Source organism: Plectropomus leopardus, chromosome 4 (assembly GCF_026936395.1).
Source record: "Plectropomus leopardus strain MGB_pleo_1.0 chromosome 4, ASM2693639v1, whole genome shotgun sequence".
Classification (NCBI taxonomy): domain Eukaryota; kingdom Metazoa; phylum Chordata; class Actinopteri; order Perciformes; family Serranidae; genus Plectropomus; species Plectropomus leopardus.
This window is the reverse complement of record NC_142179.1, coordinates 35,274,160-35,290,719: the sequence shown is the minus strand read 5'-3', so window position 1 is coordinate 35,290,719 and position 16,560 is coordinate 35,274,160. Positions and strand designations below refer to the sequence as shown.

Below are 16,560 nucleotides of genomic sequence, written 5' to 3'. Positions count from 1 at the left end.
CTCATTTTTTGAAACTTTGGCCAAGTTTCATATAAGCATCCGACATTGTAAAATTATATACAGACAAAAGAGTTAATGTATTTATTTACACTCCACCACTGGTGAAGTGTCCTGCTCTGGTGTCAGCTGTCATTTTGAAAGAGGAGATAGCACCTTTTAGTTTTGAAAAGAAGCAGAAGAAAATTCTTAAAAGACTGCTGTGGTGGTAATAATAACTTTTCTGTGTTTTTTTTTTTTTTCTACTTTTTTTTCCGGATCAGAAATTTGACTATGACAGCAGCACAGTGAGGAAGCGTTTTTTCCGTGAGGCTCTCCTCCAGATCTTCATCCCCTACATGCTGAAGCAGCTCAGCCCCTCCTGTGCCTCAGTGAGTCTCACAGCACTATGTCTCGTAAATCTCAACATTAATGGAAATATATTAATTAAGTTATTATTTTAGAATATCCAAAAATGTGTTAGCAATAATATTTGTGTGTTCTCTGTGCAGCCTTAAACTGTACCAGGTGTTGTGTTTGTTTTTTTTTTCATTTCATCTAGTTCCAGGTGAAGACATAATGACATGTAGTAATACTGTGTGTCCAACAGATGGCAGTGTGACCATCTAGATTCCACTACCCTCATTGGTATTTGGAGAAAACCTTTGATAAAATGAGACAAAAAAAAAACATATACATTTAAAAGTGATTTTCCTAAATATGTCACATCCTGTGACGTTAAGAAAGAGATATATAACGAGAAAAGAAAAAAGAATGGAATTGAGATGCTAAAATCTTTTAACTGTTGTTGTGATCGCCAGGAGCTGCCGCGCTTCCAGGAGCTGATCTTTGAGGACTTTTCCCGTTTCATTCTGGTGGAGAACATCTTTGAGGAGGTGGTGCTGCACTCGGTCATGAAGGACATCATGATGGGTCAGTCCTTTATTTCTCCTCCTGTCTGTTTTTGCACTCACAAAGTCATCATACAGTGGATCTGGATTCAGCGTTACTGAGCTCTTTGGTTATTACTGGGTGGAAAATGTAATCGGGAGCCAATCAAAAACAATCCTTTTTGTCTAACTTAAATTGAAAAGAAAAAAAAGAAAAAGTCCCCCCTTTAATTTATTATTTGTATATTTTTTAATATTTTTTAATTTCTGACAATACAAAAACTTGTACATATATATACATATATACATTACAGTGTTCCGATTTCTGACAACGTTTGAACCTCTTCTATCTGCAGCTGTGAAGGAGGCGGCAGTCCAGAGAAGACACAACCTGTACAGGGACAGCATCGTCCTCAGCAACAGCGACCCCAGCCTGCACCTACTGGGAGAAAACCCCTCCATCGACTGGGCCGGGGAGTACGGAGGAGCCCAGGAGGAGGCGGATGGAGCAGGGGAGGACTCTGAGGGTGATGCTCAGGGTGAAGGTGGAGACTCCCAGAAGAGGAGGAGGATGAAGCAGGTAGTGTCTATGATCCAGGTGGAAGGCTCCCCAGTCCTGCCAAACGAGTCATGTGTGGAGGTGCCCGGCGTAAATGACATCCCAGAGGAGGAAGGAGAGGAGGAGACAGATGGAGAATCTGATGGTAAATCTGACGAGAATAAATCTGTGAGTCCCAAAGCTTCAGAGAACCCTCTGGACATGTCAAATGGTTCAGTCTTGAAGGAAGAAGCCAAACCAGACAAGCAGGGGAAAGAAGAAGTCCCATCTGAGGTTAAATCTGCTCCAGAAAGTGCTCCAGCCGTAGAGGAGAAAGGTCCAGGAGGGGATAGCATGCCCGTGGTGGGGCAGCAACCACCCTCCAACCAGGAGGAGTTAGAGGAAGCACTGCCGCCACCACCACCGTCCGAGGAAATCCCATCTGAAGCTACAGAAGCGACTGCAGAGAACCTCCCAGACGCCACATCTGACTTCCCTGCTCCTCCACATGACGACAGCGGCTTCCAGTCTCCCAGCAGTGAAGGAGCGGAGGACGAGGAGGAGGATGTGGCCCTCAGTACAGAGGCCCCACAGCCCTCAGAGGAGCACCTGGCCCCCAACACAGAGGCCGTTCAGCCCTCAGAGGACAAACTGGCCCGCAGCGCAGAGGCCCCACAGCCCTCAGAGGAGAACCTGGCCCCCAGCGCAGAGGCCCCACAGCCCTCAGAGGAGAACCTGGCCCCCAGCGCAGAGGCCCCACAGCCTTTAGAGGCGAACCCGGCCCCCAGCGCAGAGGCCCCACAGCCTTTAGAGGAGAACCCGGCCCCCAGCGCAGAGGCCACACAGCCCTCAGAGGAGATCCCAGCGGCAACGGAGACCAAAACCAGTGACTCTAAGACCAGAGACCAGTGATGTAACCATTTTCTAAATTGATTTCTTCTGTTATTGTTTTGTTTATTTGACAAAGATTGAAAGACTCTTCATGCTGTTTTAACCACATCCATTTGCAGTTCTGCACCATTTTCAGGCACAGCCATCCCGTGCAGCAGATAATTTTCACCGAGCAGGGCTCAGGTGCCATTGTCATTTTGTCAAATTTTGTTTTTCTGTATCGTTTTCCCGACTTTGCATCTGACAGAAAATTCTCAGCAGACTCTGAGCTTTCAGTCCTCTTCAGTTCCACACATTAGTTTCTCTTCACCTGGTAGAAATGTGAGCACAGCGGGTGACCTCGAGTCCATAATGGTGTGTTACAAACATGTGACAAGTTGTAAGAACACTGCAGTGGAGGAGGTGTCTTTGGTGAAATGGATTTAGTAGAAGTGCATCTTGTTGAACTACTGTGTAACCTTCAGAAATTAGATTTTTTTTTCAGCATTCATTGGTGTACATACAGTTAATGGACACTCACTTATTAGTTGACAGAAACTACTTTTCAAAATGTGCAAAAATCTTAAAAGTCTTTTTTCCCCACCATTACAGTCCATATATCGTCAGGATGCACACACTGACATCTGAAGACTTTATTTTGTGTTAGTGGGAATAACGCTATTTAGAGTTTGTCCCTTAATAAAGTAAGCTTTTGTATATTATGTATAAATAGTTGTATGGACTGGGGAGCTACCAAACTGTCATTTTTACAAAATTTTATATAATTTCCTAAGTGCCTTACCTGATCTGTCCACTCCCTATTTTATTTATTATTCAGCACCCCCTCTCTTTCTTGTCCTTTGTACTTTTAGATTTCTTTTACTTGTGTGATACATATGACTGTTATTGATAATAAATGATTATCAATTAAATATTATCAGTTTGTTGTGGTGGTCTTTTTTGTAACTATTCGAGAGAGTAGTAGTTTTTATGTTTCTGCAACGCCAATAGCGGAGATTTTGTTTTCTGGTTGTCCGTACTATTTCCCATTCTTATGAGCATGATATTTCAAGAATATCTAGTGGGAATTTCCTCAAATTTGGACAAATGTCCACTTGGACTCTACAGTGAAATGATTAGATTTTGGTGGCCATAGGGCAAAGGTCTAGGTCACCGTGGCCTTGTCTTTCTCATTCATGTGAATGCAATATCTCATAGAAATGTTGACAAATTTTGCCTAAATATTCATTTGGCCTTGTAGCTCCTGCAGCATCATGAGGGAGCCAGTTCCTACTGACAAGCATATAGCCGTAGCATCATGTGACCTAGAAAAGCCAAAAAAGTGCGTCTATTGCAGTTTTGTGAAATACGGCTTTCTCCAATCACCTGAAATACCAGCTCACGTTAGCGTAAAGACTTTTTTGTAATAAATTTGTTTGTTTTTTAATTGATGTGTTTCCATTAGTTGTATTTTATATCTGCAGTTTATACTGTGCAATTTGCAAGTCTTGTTATCTTGAATTTGATAGGTCAAGAACACCTTGGGAATTTTGTCAATTTTGACAAAAACAGCCACTTGGACTCATGAATGAAATGATTAAAATTTGGTGGTCAAAGGTCACTGCAACCTCACAAAACACATTTTTGGCCAAAACTCAAGCATTCATACACTTAATTATGACAACATTTTGCACAAATGTCCAATAGGATATAATGATCACGTAAACATTTTAAATCCAAAAGGTCAATGGTCAACCTTACTGTGACATCATAATGCTCTGCAAATACACTTTTCTGTCCATTACTCAACTTCAAAGGCCAGAAGGGGAGACATTTGATCAAATACTGAATTGGTGACACTGATCTTGGTTGTCGACCTTGAAGCTGTGCTGACTGAATAAGTTTTCTGCGCTGCCGTGGGGAAGATGTGTGTGAAGCATCCTTGCATCAACCTACAGGATGCTGCCAGCAGCTACACCAGTGGTAACTTTACCATTAGTAAAGAGTTCATTGACCTGGGCAGGACAGGCTTTGCAAATGTGTAATGTAAAGAATGCATCAAGAAGCAGTGCATATGCTGTGTGTATCTACCATAAACAGTTAAGTCACATAATGCAGTTTATGCCACAAGAAACTACTGAAGAGTTATCTATGAGAGGTATTACACTTACCTACTGAAATGAGATCTCTTGTGGTGTGCTTAAGTAAAGCCTAATTATAAAACTTCTTTTTATAGCAAAAAGCACTCGTGAAAAAATGCCCCTTGTGATTATTATACTAATGTATACCAATCATCATATCTTTTTTGATGTATGAGTAAGTTAGCAGGCTGGCTTTTAATTGTTGTAGTTGGACAAGGTGGAGTTAATTTTAAAATAATTCACTAGTAGTTTAATCTACAACAATGCCCCATAATTTATAAATTCAAACCTGAAAACTCGGCAAATTGGCCTGATTTCTTTCAAAAAATACAGGAAGCGGAAGTGAGCAATTTAAGAAGAAGTGACTCAAAAACCAGTATGAAATTGGTGAAAAGTACAAATAAATTACCAGATTTATTAGTAAGTAAATCATTAAATAAATAGAAAAATATAAGTAGGTGTTTGTTTTTAAATCAAGAAAATGACCTGGGAAAAATGCCTAAAAACATTCTAATAATGGACCACAATTTTGAATATAAACATTTTTTTAAAAACATTTTTTGGAACATTTCTTATCATTTCTACATTGCTCATTGCCTTTTTCTCCCGTGTTTCTGAAAAAAAAAACCCTCAGGGCTCAAAGTTTTAAATACTTGTGAAAGGTGTCTGGAAGCAGTACAAGGAAAGTGATGTTACTCCAGTTTATAAAGGGTTAGCCATAGCTTTCAGGTGAATGTAGTCGTTAGAAAAATACCACAAAAGAAAATAAGAGTTTAGGTTCCCAAAACAAAACTACATTTGAAAATGTGTTGCATAAGGATGAGTACTTTGCTGTGGATTTTTTTAGCCCAAAAAATAGCTTTGTTATTTTTTAAGAGATTGAGAATTAAATAACTAGAGTGAAAAACAATAAAACTAATTTATATATATATATATATATATATATATATATATATATATATATATATATATATATATATATATATATATATATATATATATATATATTCCCCACACTGAGAATTAGTCGGGTTTGTCTTTGAACGCGTCTCATCTTCGGCGGCACCTGAAGGCGGCACGGAGGGGGGATGCAGCGTGTTGACGTCACGCCTACGTGACTGTGCCACAGCTCAGCAGCAGAAGCCCCAATCATTCAGCCAGTCAACGGTGTGCATCCATATTGTCAGCCTGAGGTGGAGAGCAGACACCCTGCGGCAAACACACTCGAGGCTCCGGACAACCACAGCCGTCTGCACCGCCTCCTGAACTCTTTTCCTATGTTGTCGACATTTTTTCCGCTTTCCTGAGTCCTCTCCTCCCTCAGCACCAGGGGATGGAGGAATGAGCAACACCGACTCCCCTCCGCCGCCGCTGCCTCCTCCTCTGCCTCCTGCTCCTCAGTCGGTCGGTCTCCGTGTCCCCCTTCAGCCGAGCTGTGTCCAGGATGCGGATCCCGCTGCTCGGCCAGGCTGCGGTGTTTGCGGCCCTGTTGGCGCTGAGCACCTGCCTGACAGGTAAGGAACTGCTGCTACCTGTCTATTTGTCAGTGTGTCTGTCATACTCAGGCTGGTGGGCCTCCTGAACTGTCGCGCATCACCCTTTAACCCTTTCTTACATAGACTATATTACCAATCCCCAGAGAAGATTTTTTTTTTACTGTAACGTGGCTGTTGCAATTGAGTGTACATGTGTTCCTCTGTCAGAAGTTTATGGTGACCTCAGCTATGGGGGCTTTGTCTGTATTGTGTAGGCTGTATTAATTTATTCTCTGGAAGAGCCTCATTGCCTCTAATATGACCCAATGATATTAAGTGCTAATATTGATGATCTCCTGTGGTTATACAGTATATTTCAGTGAGGTTGGTGTGTTTATGGTTCTCAGCTTAGTGAGTCTATCATGACCTTATCTTGCCCTATATCGTATAGGGGAGAGTGGGGATGGTTGAAACACCTTGTATTCCCCGAGTAAGATTTATTGTTGAGGAGGCTGTATGTTATATGTAACACAAGTGGCTGACGCTGTTGTATTACATGTCATACCCACTATTCCTCTTTTTCTTCCACAATGCCAGTATGCTATTTAAAATCACACACTGCAGCGACATGATGATTTTGTTTGGTCCTGAGTAAAAATGCAATGACAGTGTAAAGAAGGGACTTATAGCAGCCCTTAAGCACACTCTATGTGTAAAGATGACTTATATGTCTGTCTGTGGACAGATTTTGTTACCGTGACAACATGCAACTTCTGCATCTTTTACGCTTGGGGTGCTCACACTGGTTGTTGCAACGCTGCTGCAGAGCTGCCTGCTGCTGTAGAGCTGTTTGCTGCTGTAGAGCTGCCTGCTGCTGTAGAGCTGTTTGCTGCTGTAGAGCTGCCTGCTGCTGTAGAGCTGTTTGCTGCTGCAGAGCTGCCTGCTGCTGTAGAGCTGTTTGCTGCTGTAGAGCTGCCTGCTGCTGTAGAGCTGCCTGCTGCTGTAGAGCTGTTTGCTGCTGTAGAGCTGCCTGCTGCTGTAGAGCTGTTTGCTGCTGCAGAGCTGCCTGCTGCTGTAGAGCTGTTTGCTGCTGCAGAGCTGCCTGCTGCTGTAGAGCTGTTTGCTGCTGTAGAGCTGCCTGCTGCTGTAGAGCTGCCTGCTGCTGTAGAGCTGTTTGCTGCTGCAGAGCTGTTTGCTGCTGTAGAGCTGTTTGCTGCTGTAGAGCTGTTTGTTGCTGGAGAGCTGCCTGCTGCTGTAGAGCTTCCTGCTGCTGTATATACTGCATTTTCACAATTAAAGACCAATAGTCCACTCTTTCATGAAGCTGTGCAAGCTAATGTATTGTAGCAGGATGGATCACAAACACTAAAATGGCATTCGTCCTCTGCAAAAAAAAAAAAAAAAAAAAGAATGTTTTAATGTCTAAATTAAGAACTAAATCAACAACCCGAATAGCCAAATATTTGAGTCCAGCCATGCTGTGGCTGAGAAGCGCTGCTCACGCAGGCAGTGATGCTGCTCTAACCTGTTTACACAGGCACCGAAATAAAGAGCAACAGGTTACACAATGCACATGTATTGCTCTTGCATGCCGTGTGGCCCTGTTGTTATGTAAGTTTTGCAATACTGTCATAACTACAAGTGTTCCTCTTTCTTTTAAGCTCATTGTATATAGTGCACAGCATGCACCAACAGAGCTCAGTCTCTAATCTCTACTGGTGGAACTGAGTAGCTGAGCTGAAAGACACATCTAGTAATGGAGGGAGAAGTTACAGGACTGTGAACAGCTGGTGGCCAGCAGGCAGAGAGAGACTGGAGAATAATGGCATCTTGGTGAATTAAGGATTTATTTTGACCAAACCGGAGCTGTTTTTTGTTGAAACAGTGGACTTACTAATTAGATTCCTAGCAAGAGTAACCAAGATGGTTTGGATAAGTCATATATTGTTTTTGTCGAGTTTCAATGAGTTATGATCTACAGCAAGTTAACGAGGCCTATCAAAACATGTACAGTTGTAATTCTCTGTTTAATAAGGAAAATAGGTGTGAGAACATTACTTTTCTTAACATTTTGTGGGTTTCTATTGTGTATTCATGACGGAAAAGATGACAGTGAGTAGCACACTCATACCCCTTACTGCATACCCCTTTGAAAGGCTCTGAATACTTCGAATGGATGGAGGAACTGGAACAGAACGGTTCCATGTTAGTAGTATGAGATATTAATGTGAGCCCATGTTTGTATATTACAACCAGTAAAACCAGTGTCATTATAGTCATTGTAGCTTGGTGCCACCCAGTGACGAATGCTGTTGCGTCTGGCCGGGAGAGTCTTCACCAGAAATCACATTAGGCTGTGTGGTGGGAAATGGATGATTCAGTTCCAGAGAAGCGGATGGAACACAATGTTTTCAGGGCATGTTAGTGGGTAAGATGTGGTGCCATGGCGTCAGTTATCATAGCAGAGGTGTTAGCTGTGGTCTGGCTCTCCTCACAAACACATTCTTGCTGTCAGAGCTGAAGAGCTGTCCGTCACCAACCTGAGGGACCGTGTAATGTCACGTTTTTTCCTGAGATTCACACATGCCCCCCCCCCAATTAAGCCATTTATTATGTTCATCAACAAAGTAATGTGAGCAAACTCTCTTGATATCCCACCACAGCACCAGGCACAGTGTTTTAGTCCGTAATTTGACATTTCTGTATGAAACAGGACACACTGAAACACTGAAACAGGGACACATTACATTCTTTAATGCAGAGGGAACCATCCTGATCACTAACTGACGGGCACAGCTCTGAAATATAGCCAGGATGTTTAAAATACACTGAAATACAAATAAAAAAATTCCAATAAACAAATAAATAAAGAAATGTTACAAATAAAAACAAGACATGCAAAGTATTTATTGAAGAAAATGAATAATGAATATTTTTTAAAACATTTGAATGACTAAATACATAGGCACCCCCCCAAAACAAACATAAACAAAAACAAACATTTTTATTATCATATAAATTATTTATATAATTTGATAGCCAACTAGTGTAGTAAAATTATTTACTTTTTCTGTCCACTTAACACATTTTGCTGCACTGAGAGACTGAGGTGAGAAACTGTCTTCAAAACCTTTGTGTATTAGATAAAACAAATATGGACAAAGTTTTCCTTTGGGGACATACTTTAAAAATGAAAAAAGAAATCACAGTATATTGCAATACATGTTATACATGTTATTGCAATAATGATAATAATAATATTAATAATAATTACAACTATTTATGTAGCACCTTTCAAAACAGTGCAGCAAAGTGCTTGACAAAATATTCAAAATAATATATGAAAAAAGCATATTTTTTAAATCGCAATAATGTTGTATTGTGATAATAATGTATCAAGGGGCAGCTTTAAAATACTGTGAACAAAATCTTTGACAAGAAGCATTTATTACAAGGCCCACTTACTTTTTCTAAGTGTCATCTCATCTTCATCAGTGGCTGGAGTCACTGGGGTATCATCAGCATGATTTAGCTGTTACCACATGACCTGAGTATGAAATGTCAATCATGTTGTTTCATATAGATAGAAACAAATGAGGAAGAAAACTAGATCTTTTCTGTACATTAAGTGATGTACTTGTGCTTACATGTTTGTATTATTAAGTACTTCGTGCTGTCAAATTAATTCATTTAATGGATGAACTGAGGTTTGTTTAATTTGCAGAAACAGCAGACTTCCACCGATCAATAGGAAACTAATCCATAGCAGGTTTTAGTGGCTCTGTGAGCAGAAGCAGACCTCCAGAGACAGAAACAGTACAGTATGTGAAATTCTATAAAAGGCCAGCCTAGTCCAGGCTCAGTCCTGGTGACTCAGTCCTGGACTCTTACAGTCTATGGTCTAGACTCACACACACCTGTGAGAGTATTATGTTGCAACGGTGTCTGTGACGTCTGGCCCCACGCTCCGTGTCCTGTCTCCTGGCTCGCTGCGGCGGTGCTCCTATTATGATGCTTCATGCTCACCTTGATGAATTCTTTTTTTTTCTTTATTGTAAAGGTTTGTTATTGACCTACTTTGCTCTCGGAGTGTGTGTGTGTGTGTGTGTGAGAATTCAAACATCAGTCCAGAGTCTGCTCTTAAGGCTGTTATTGCAGTGGTTTCCTCCTGGGGGCTGAACTATCTCGGTTACGGTGAATTGAAAGCAGAGGCATTTGAGGACAGATTTGCATGAGTCTCACTGAAGGTGGTCGAAGGAATGAAAGAAGGAGGCTGTGTTTATGGGGTAAAACAAGGCTGCTACCGTTGGAAAAGTTTGAGCAAAATGGCACCAGCTATCCCACTTTTATCCCATATTTTGACGTGATAAATGACAAATTAGTGCACGTTAATCAGAGTATGCACAGCTGCATGTAAGCCAGCATATTAGAGGAATAATCATGTTATTACCCATGTAAACAACTTTGTATGAATATTGTCTTTTTTTAGAATGAGTGCAAAAACTGGAATATTTTGTGTGTTAACGTAGTCAATGTGGTAGTCCGTCCCCTAATACTTTTTAACTTCCGTTCCCTGTCTGTGTCTCTCAGCTTCAAAGCCTATTGGTTTCTACTGAAGATTTTAATCTGTTTACCTTTTGAACGACTAGCAAATTGGTTTGATTTCTATCAAAAATGTGGAAAAAAGGCAATGAGTACCTTGGTCAGAAATGTTCCACAAATTGCAAGAAATTAGGAGATTAACAGAATTATTTTTGAAAAGCCAGGGCTATATTTGTTACTATCATGATTGCATATTTAATCTAAAAAAATATTACCAATCACTTTTTCCTGGTATGTTCATTTTTTAACTTTTTTAAAACTAATTTGTAGGTAATTTTGTTGTACTTTTTACTATTTTCCTACTGTTTTGGGTGATTTCTTCTTTCATTGCACATTGCCTTCTTACCATGTTTCTGAGAGAAATCAAGCCGATTTGTCCAGGTTTCAAAGGGTTAAACACCTCTCAAATACATAGTCCCATTACTAAGAAAGGCCTAGTAATTTCCTAAACCAACTTGCCACTGCGTTTTTTAGCAGACGTTACTCAAACAGGAGAAAATAGTGCATTTGTTTGGGACTTTTTTGAGCGGCGGATTGATCCACGTTTGGTGCATAGTGAGTATTTGTGGCAGCAAAACAGTATATGTGTAAATAAACTACAGTGTGTTTGTTCATGCCGTTGAAGTAACATGTCAGCCAGTGCAACTGTGTGACTGTTATGTGTTTTAAATGGTTCAGTCACTGAGCTCTATGGCAACCCTTTATGACGGAAAAGTGGTCATTTTAGATGTATATGTTTACAAAGAAATAGTTCCAAGAAAGACCTGGTTCATGACCTCAGATGACGTACCTGCAATCAACTGTGTGCACACAAAGAATTTTGGAATATTTTAGTGCTGCCCCTTGAAAGTCGAATCATCAGTCAGAGACCCTCAGTTGACTGAAACTGCTTCAAGTCAAGCAGTCTTTTTTAGTGCAGTGTACCTCTGGGAATGTTTTGATCCCAGATTTTGCTGCGGAGTAATTGTTCTTGACTTTCATGCTACTCTTTGCACCTTCTGACAAGCTGGACCAACACGTAGAGAGAGAGAGACACAGCACGTTAAGGTGAGGAAGTGCAGATTTACAGCTCACAAGTTAATAAAAGTCTGGAATTTATTGATATCTGGTGTTGGCAAAAATTGTGTTGCACATTAGTGATCCATTGTTAGCCCCGTTAACTTGTTTACTATCTGATGTGAAAGCCGCTGTCAGGCTGAATATTCAGCTGAGCCCGTTCAGACTTTAGATCTCTGTACAGTAAACAATACAAATCGTCGAATTTTTGTATTTAACAGCCAAATCCAATTTGACTGGCATAATTCAGTCAGGCACAGCCCTAGAGTAAATGTACTCATTATGTAATGGTTACACTGGCTGACAGGACAGTCCCTGAGATGAGTCTCGAGCAAGTTTCTTTTTTTTTTCTTTTTAATTTAGTTAATTCAGTTAAGGGTTTTAGAGGTGGAGGTTTGGGCCTCTGGCTGTGCTGCAGTCCCTGATGAGCTGAAACCAGGCTTCCACTCAGGCTATTAAACCACACATAACCTGATTAGAGCCTGTGTTGTGTGAAGGAGGCCAGTGCTGCTGTAGCTGGAGACTCAGCCTCCCGAATGCTCTGCACTGCTACTCTGCATGGGTCCAGGCTCTGCTGAACACAGGGCCTCTTATTTTCAGAGAACAACACTGATAAAATACAAAAAAATATATTTTTTCTTGTTTTAAGTGAAAAGTTTAACATTTTCAATTTTGCCTACCAGTTTATAGGTTTAAAATTGGGGTGTCTTTTCTATGCTTTTATAATTTAGATAAATCTATGATATGTAAACATAGTCATCAGCAGAAGCTCTGACAGTTTGTTCAACACCTTGGTTATTAATTAGTATAAACTAGTAGGACAGCAGAATCAGCAGCAGCAGTAAAACTTAGTAATTCTATGATTTACATTTAGGGATGAGGATCGGAATCCAGTTCTACTGAGGACCCAGCTCCCTTTTTTTCAAAACTTACCAAAACTTTTTTCGAAGCTTATCAATACTGTTGTTGAGTCTCATGGGTCCTGTAATGCAACATTACATCTCGAGTCAAGTCACGTCATTTAAATCCAATTGCTGGTTCGCATACATCAATTCTACAAATTAAACCTAAATGCAGTACCCTGACTAGTAATCCAATGTTGGAATTGGCAGGATAAGAGCTAGTTAGCTAAATTAACAAGGTTCCAAAAATTTCATTGTGATGTGTTCAAGGTCGGCTCAGTAAAATGACAATAAGGCAAGGGCAAATAAAATGTCATCATGCTGTGTTCAAGTGTAACATCAAAATAAAGAAAATCTAGTTTTTGGCGCGAAACTTGAATAATACAGTTGTTTTGGGGGGGGGACTTGTTTTCCCAGCAATGTAAAAGAAGCAGTAACTGGTTAAGCAATAAAGACAAAAGCAGTTCTGTTAAAAACATATTATCGCCTTGTCTTTCCACCAAAAAAATAGAAAAATATCGATAGAGGCATCGATAAAGAAGTCAATATAAATAAAAGCCAATGATCCCCATCCCTATTTACATCCGGGAAAGATCTCTTTATAAGCCATGTTAGCAGTGTAGCTCTCAGAGTGTCACTTTGTTAATGAGTCCATCACTTTGGTCCAAACTATAATATCTATGATGTTGTGTTGCCTGCTGTAAACATATTTATTTCTGCTGTGAAGTTTAGCATTTTAACATGGGGGTCTATTGATTTCTGCTTTTTTAGCTAACCTCAAGTGGCCATTCATAGAGCTTCAGTTTTTGGCACCTCTACATTGGCTACATTTTTCAGCCTCAGAGGTTGTCGTTTGGTCTGCATACATGTATACGGCAGGTTGAACAGCTGCCCCTCTGGTGTGGTCATAACAGCCTGTAGCTGAACTCTTCTTTTTTTTTGCTATAGAGATGACAGTGGACTTAAGGAGGAGCCCCCAAACACTGACTACCCCGATCACATACACAACAACACTGTTTCTGGGATCCGCCATCTCCCAGAAGGTCCAATAAATACTCCAAGGCCGAGCAAAAGATATGTGTTGCCAGGTCAGCTTGTTCACCCTGCCTCGGGAGCTGCTGATCCGGTTATGCTCCTCAATAATCCAGTCTGTTGTCTGCACATTCATCAATGTCTAGTTCAGATCAGCCACCATACATCACCGGAGCAGACTATGATGTATAGTCAGACTGCAGAAGAAATTCTTGGTAACCTGCCCTCCATTCAGTATGTATGTAGGGGGTAAACCATGGATGTATAGAGAAAAGTGGATAGAGTGTTGGAGGCAGGGCCTTGTTCATTTGTATGAATGTTGCTCAGTGCCGCATGAAGCCAGAATCGTTTAGCTTTTGTGTGTAAAATAAATTCAGTGATCGACACTGCTATTGCATCATTGGGCCCATAGCAGCAGACGCACCAGAAACTTCCAGCGGCAGAGCAGGCAACTTCTGGTTTAGCCCTTTGCAAACTTAAACAGCAATGAAATAATTTAATTGCAAAACTCTTTTACACTTTTGATGTTATCAAACTGAAAGCATCAAGTCCTGATAGTGAAATATGTCATTTTGTGGGATTGTGATGTTTAAAAAATGTACAATGTTACAATCCTTGTGCAATAAGCCTGTGACACTGAAGCATCCACTGACTTCCATTGGAGATGATATATATGCAGTTTAAAATGCATATCTTTTTTGGCATGTACATATCATCATGTCAGTATAATGCTACATACTGTATATACTGTGTAAACATGTATACATACATATACAGTACTTAACCACCCACTCCATGTATTCATTATTTATACCTTTGCAATATTTATACTGTTTACTATTTACAGAAACACATATCTTGCATATGGACATTTTGCTTTGGTGTTTGTTCTATATATTTTTACCTCCCCCTATTTTGATACATAGTGCCTACTTTATCTTTATCTGCTCAGCTTTGTTGTCCTTGTTCTGAGCAGTTGTCTCTTTATGTGTAAGTACATCGAAAGTAGTGAAAGAAAAATGAGTCAGATTCCTTGTATGTGCACACATACATGGCCCTGCATAGAGGAGAATTGCAAATCATTTCACCATGTCAGCTTGATATTTAGTGCTCTTTGCTGATTGTACATTTTGAACCACATTGCAGTGGAGGACGGATGGTTTATGTCTCTCTCAGTCTGTACATTTCTGCGTTAGTTGCATTAGTTGTATCGGATCAGTAGAGGTTCTACAAATCATTAAATTCAGTAAATCAAACTAAAGTACCCATGTGCCAGTACTGATTTACTGATGTGAATAATAATCACTAATCAGTTTAGTCCTGCTTAGCATCGGTCTGTAATAAAATTATTTCAGACAAGAGCAGCAGTTTATTATTCTATTAATGTAATTAAATCTTGTGCAGACCACTGTGTAGGAGTTGGCAACTGAATCAATGATATGAGAGGCAAACCTTTTTTTGTCTCTTTGTGTATCCCATTTTGAATAATTTTCATCCCCTCTTGTAATTTTGAGGGTTTTCTGGGTCTGTGAACAAAGAGCAGGTGTGTGTTTTTTTGTGTTTTTTTTTTTGTTCCCCTCCACAGCACTGTGTTGAGTTTGAGTTTCAGGGTGAAGTATTGGTCATCAGTCACTTTTTGGTTGGATAAATAAAAGCTGATCTGCAGCACAGTGGTGCACGGTGCTGCAGTGGTTAGTATTGCTACATCACAGCAAGAGGGTCCCTTGTTTGAGCCTGGGGCAAGGGGTTCGAACTTAGGAGGGGTGGGGGCTTTCTGTGTGTGGACTTTGTTTATTCTTCTCGTGTCAGCGTGGTTTTCCTCCCACAGTCCAAAGGTATGCAGATTAGGTTGATTGGTGACTCAAAATCGGCCATAGGTGTGACTGTGAGCATGAATGGTTGTCCATCTCTATGTGTAAGCCCTGTGATAGTCTGGAGACCTGTTACAGGTGTGGCACACCTTTCACCCAATGAAATCTGGGATAGGCTCCAGTCCCCCTGCAACCCCTAACAGGATAAATGGATGATCTGGTCAATGAATTAGGTTAGAGGAGTAGTTGCTGCAGAGGAAGGTGAAAACAAACTAACTAATGGAGGCAGCAGCAGACTCGCAGCTCCCGTGTTCTGTAAGGTAAAATTAGCATTTGTTTTTTAGAGTCTGCCTTAGAGCACTGCATAAATAAGTTTAACTTTTAGTTCAGTTCCCTTTCAAAAGTGGCTGATGTCAATATAAAGTGCTGAAGGAATATCCTAAATATTGCTTCCACTTAAACTATAACAGATTTTTTTAGGTGGTCCTGTTTTCAGTGGTGATATGATGATAGTTACAGCTAATCACAGTGGTCTCAGATGTTTGTTTCCAGGGGCTTATAAGACTTGTTGATCTCCATTTAAATATTAAGGGTGTGAATTTCTACCGCATGGACTTGGTTGATGAAACATTTGCTTAGGTTGTGACAAAGGTGAAGACGCTGATCGTACCAGAGGAGGCACCATATGCAACCTGACTGCTGATCAGGCACTACTGAATCACTGATGAGCCACATGGCATTTCATCCAAAAGGACTGGAACAGACAGCAGCTTGTGCGAAAAGTTAAACTTATGACTGGATCACATACACCACAATGCATTTAAGAGACATTTTGGGGAATGCTGGACACCTGATATATCAACACTGTCTGGCTTTGAGGTTCTTTATCTGAGGAATGTTGTAGACAACTTGGTGAAAGACAAGTCTAAATGAGCTTCCAGACTTCATCTGTACTGCTTGTACTCTACAGTTTGTAATCAATGATGGTCTCTCCAGTCAGAAAGCTGTGCTGGATATTATTTCCTCATTGCAGAGCTGTGTGGGTCACTTTGGCCCCTCTGTGCTGGACAAACAACAGGCTGAGAGCAATTCAAGAGGAGCTTGGACTCCCAACACATGGCATCATCCAAGCTGTTCACATTCCCTGGAACTCAGCACTGCACATGCTAGCATAGGATGTATAATGTCTATGCCAGTAAGCATGGCCATATTTATCTGTCAGTCTGCTGCAAAGTGGGATATCATGTCAATCCTGATTGAGACACTG

General features: G+C 40.6%; 2 protein-coding genes across 2 annotated transcripts in view; both read left to right on the top strand.

Annotated features, from left to right (window-relative positions):
* niban2b (niban apoptosis regulator 2b) overlaps positions 1 to 3,211 on the top strand; it is a 54,887-nt gene extending 51,676 nt beyond the window's left edge. The window contains exons 12-14 of the mRNA XM_042487875.2: positions 261 to 368; positions 798 to 909; positions 1,223 to 3,211. Coding sequence (XP_042343809.2) covers positions 261 to 368; positions 798 to 909; positions 1,223 to 2,316 — 1,314 coding nt within the window. The 3' untranslated portion in view covers positions 2,317 to 3,211. The remainder of the gene's footprint in view (positions 1 to 260; positions 369 to 797; positions 910 to 1,222) is intronic.
* A 2,329-nt stretch (positions 3,212 to 5,540) lies between these two features.
* Positions 5,541 to 16,560, top strand: part of npdc1b (neural proliferation, differentiation and control, 1b) — a 35,125-nt gene continuing 24,105 nt past the window's right edge. Inside the window, exon 1 of the mRNA XM_042488977.2 lies at positions 5,541 to 5,929. Within this exon, the coding sequence (XP_042344911.2) occupies positions 5,860 to 5,929 (70 nt within the window). The 5' untranslated portion in view covers positions 5,541 to 5,859. The remainder of the gene's footprint in view (positions 5,930 to 16,560) is intronic.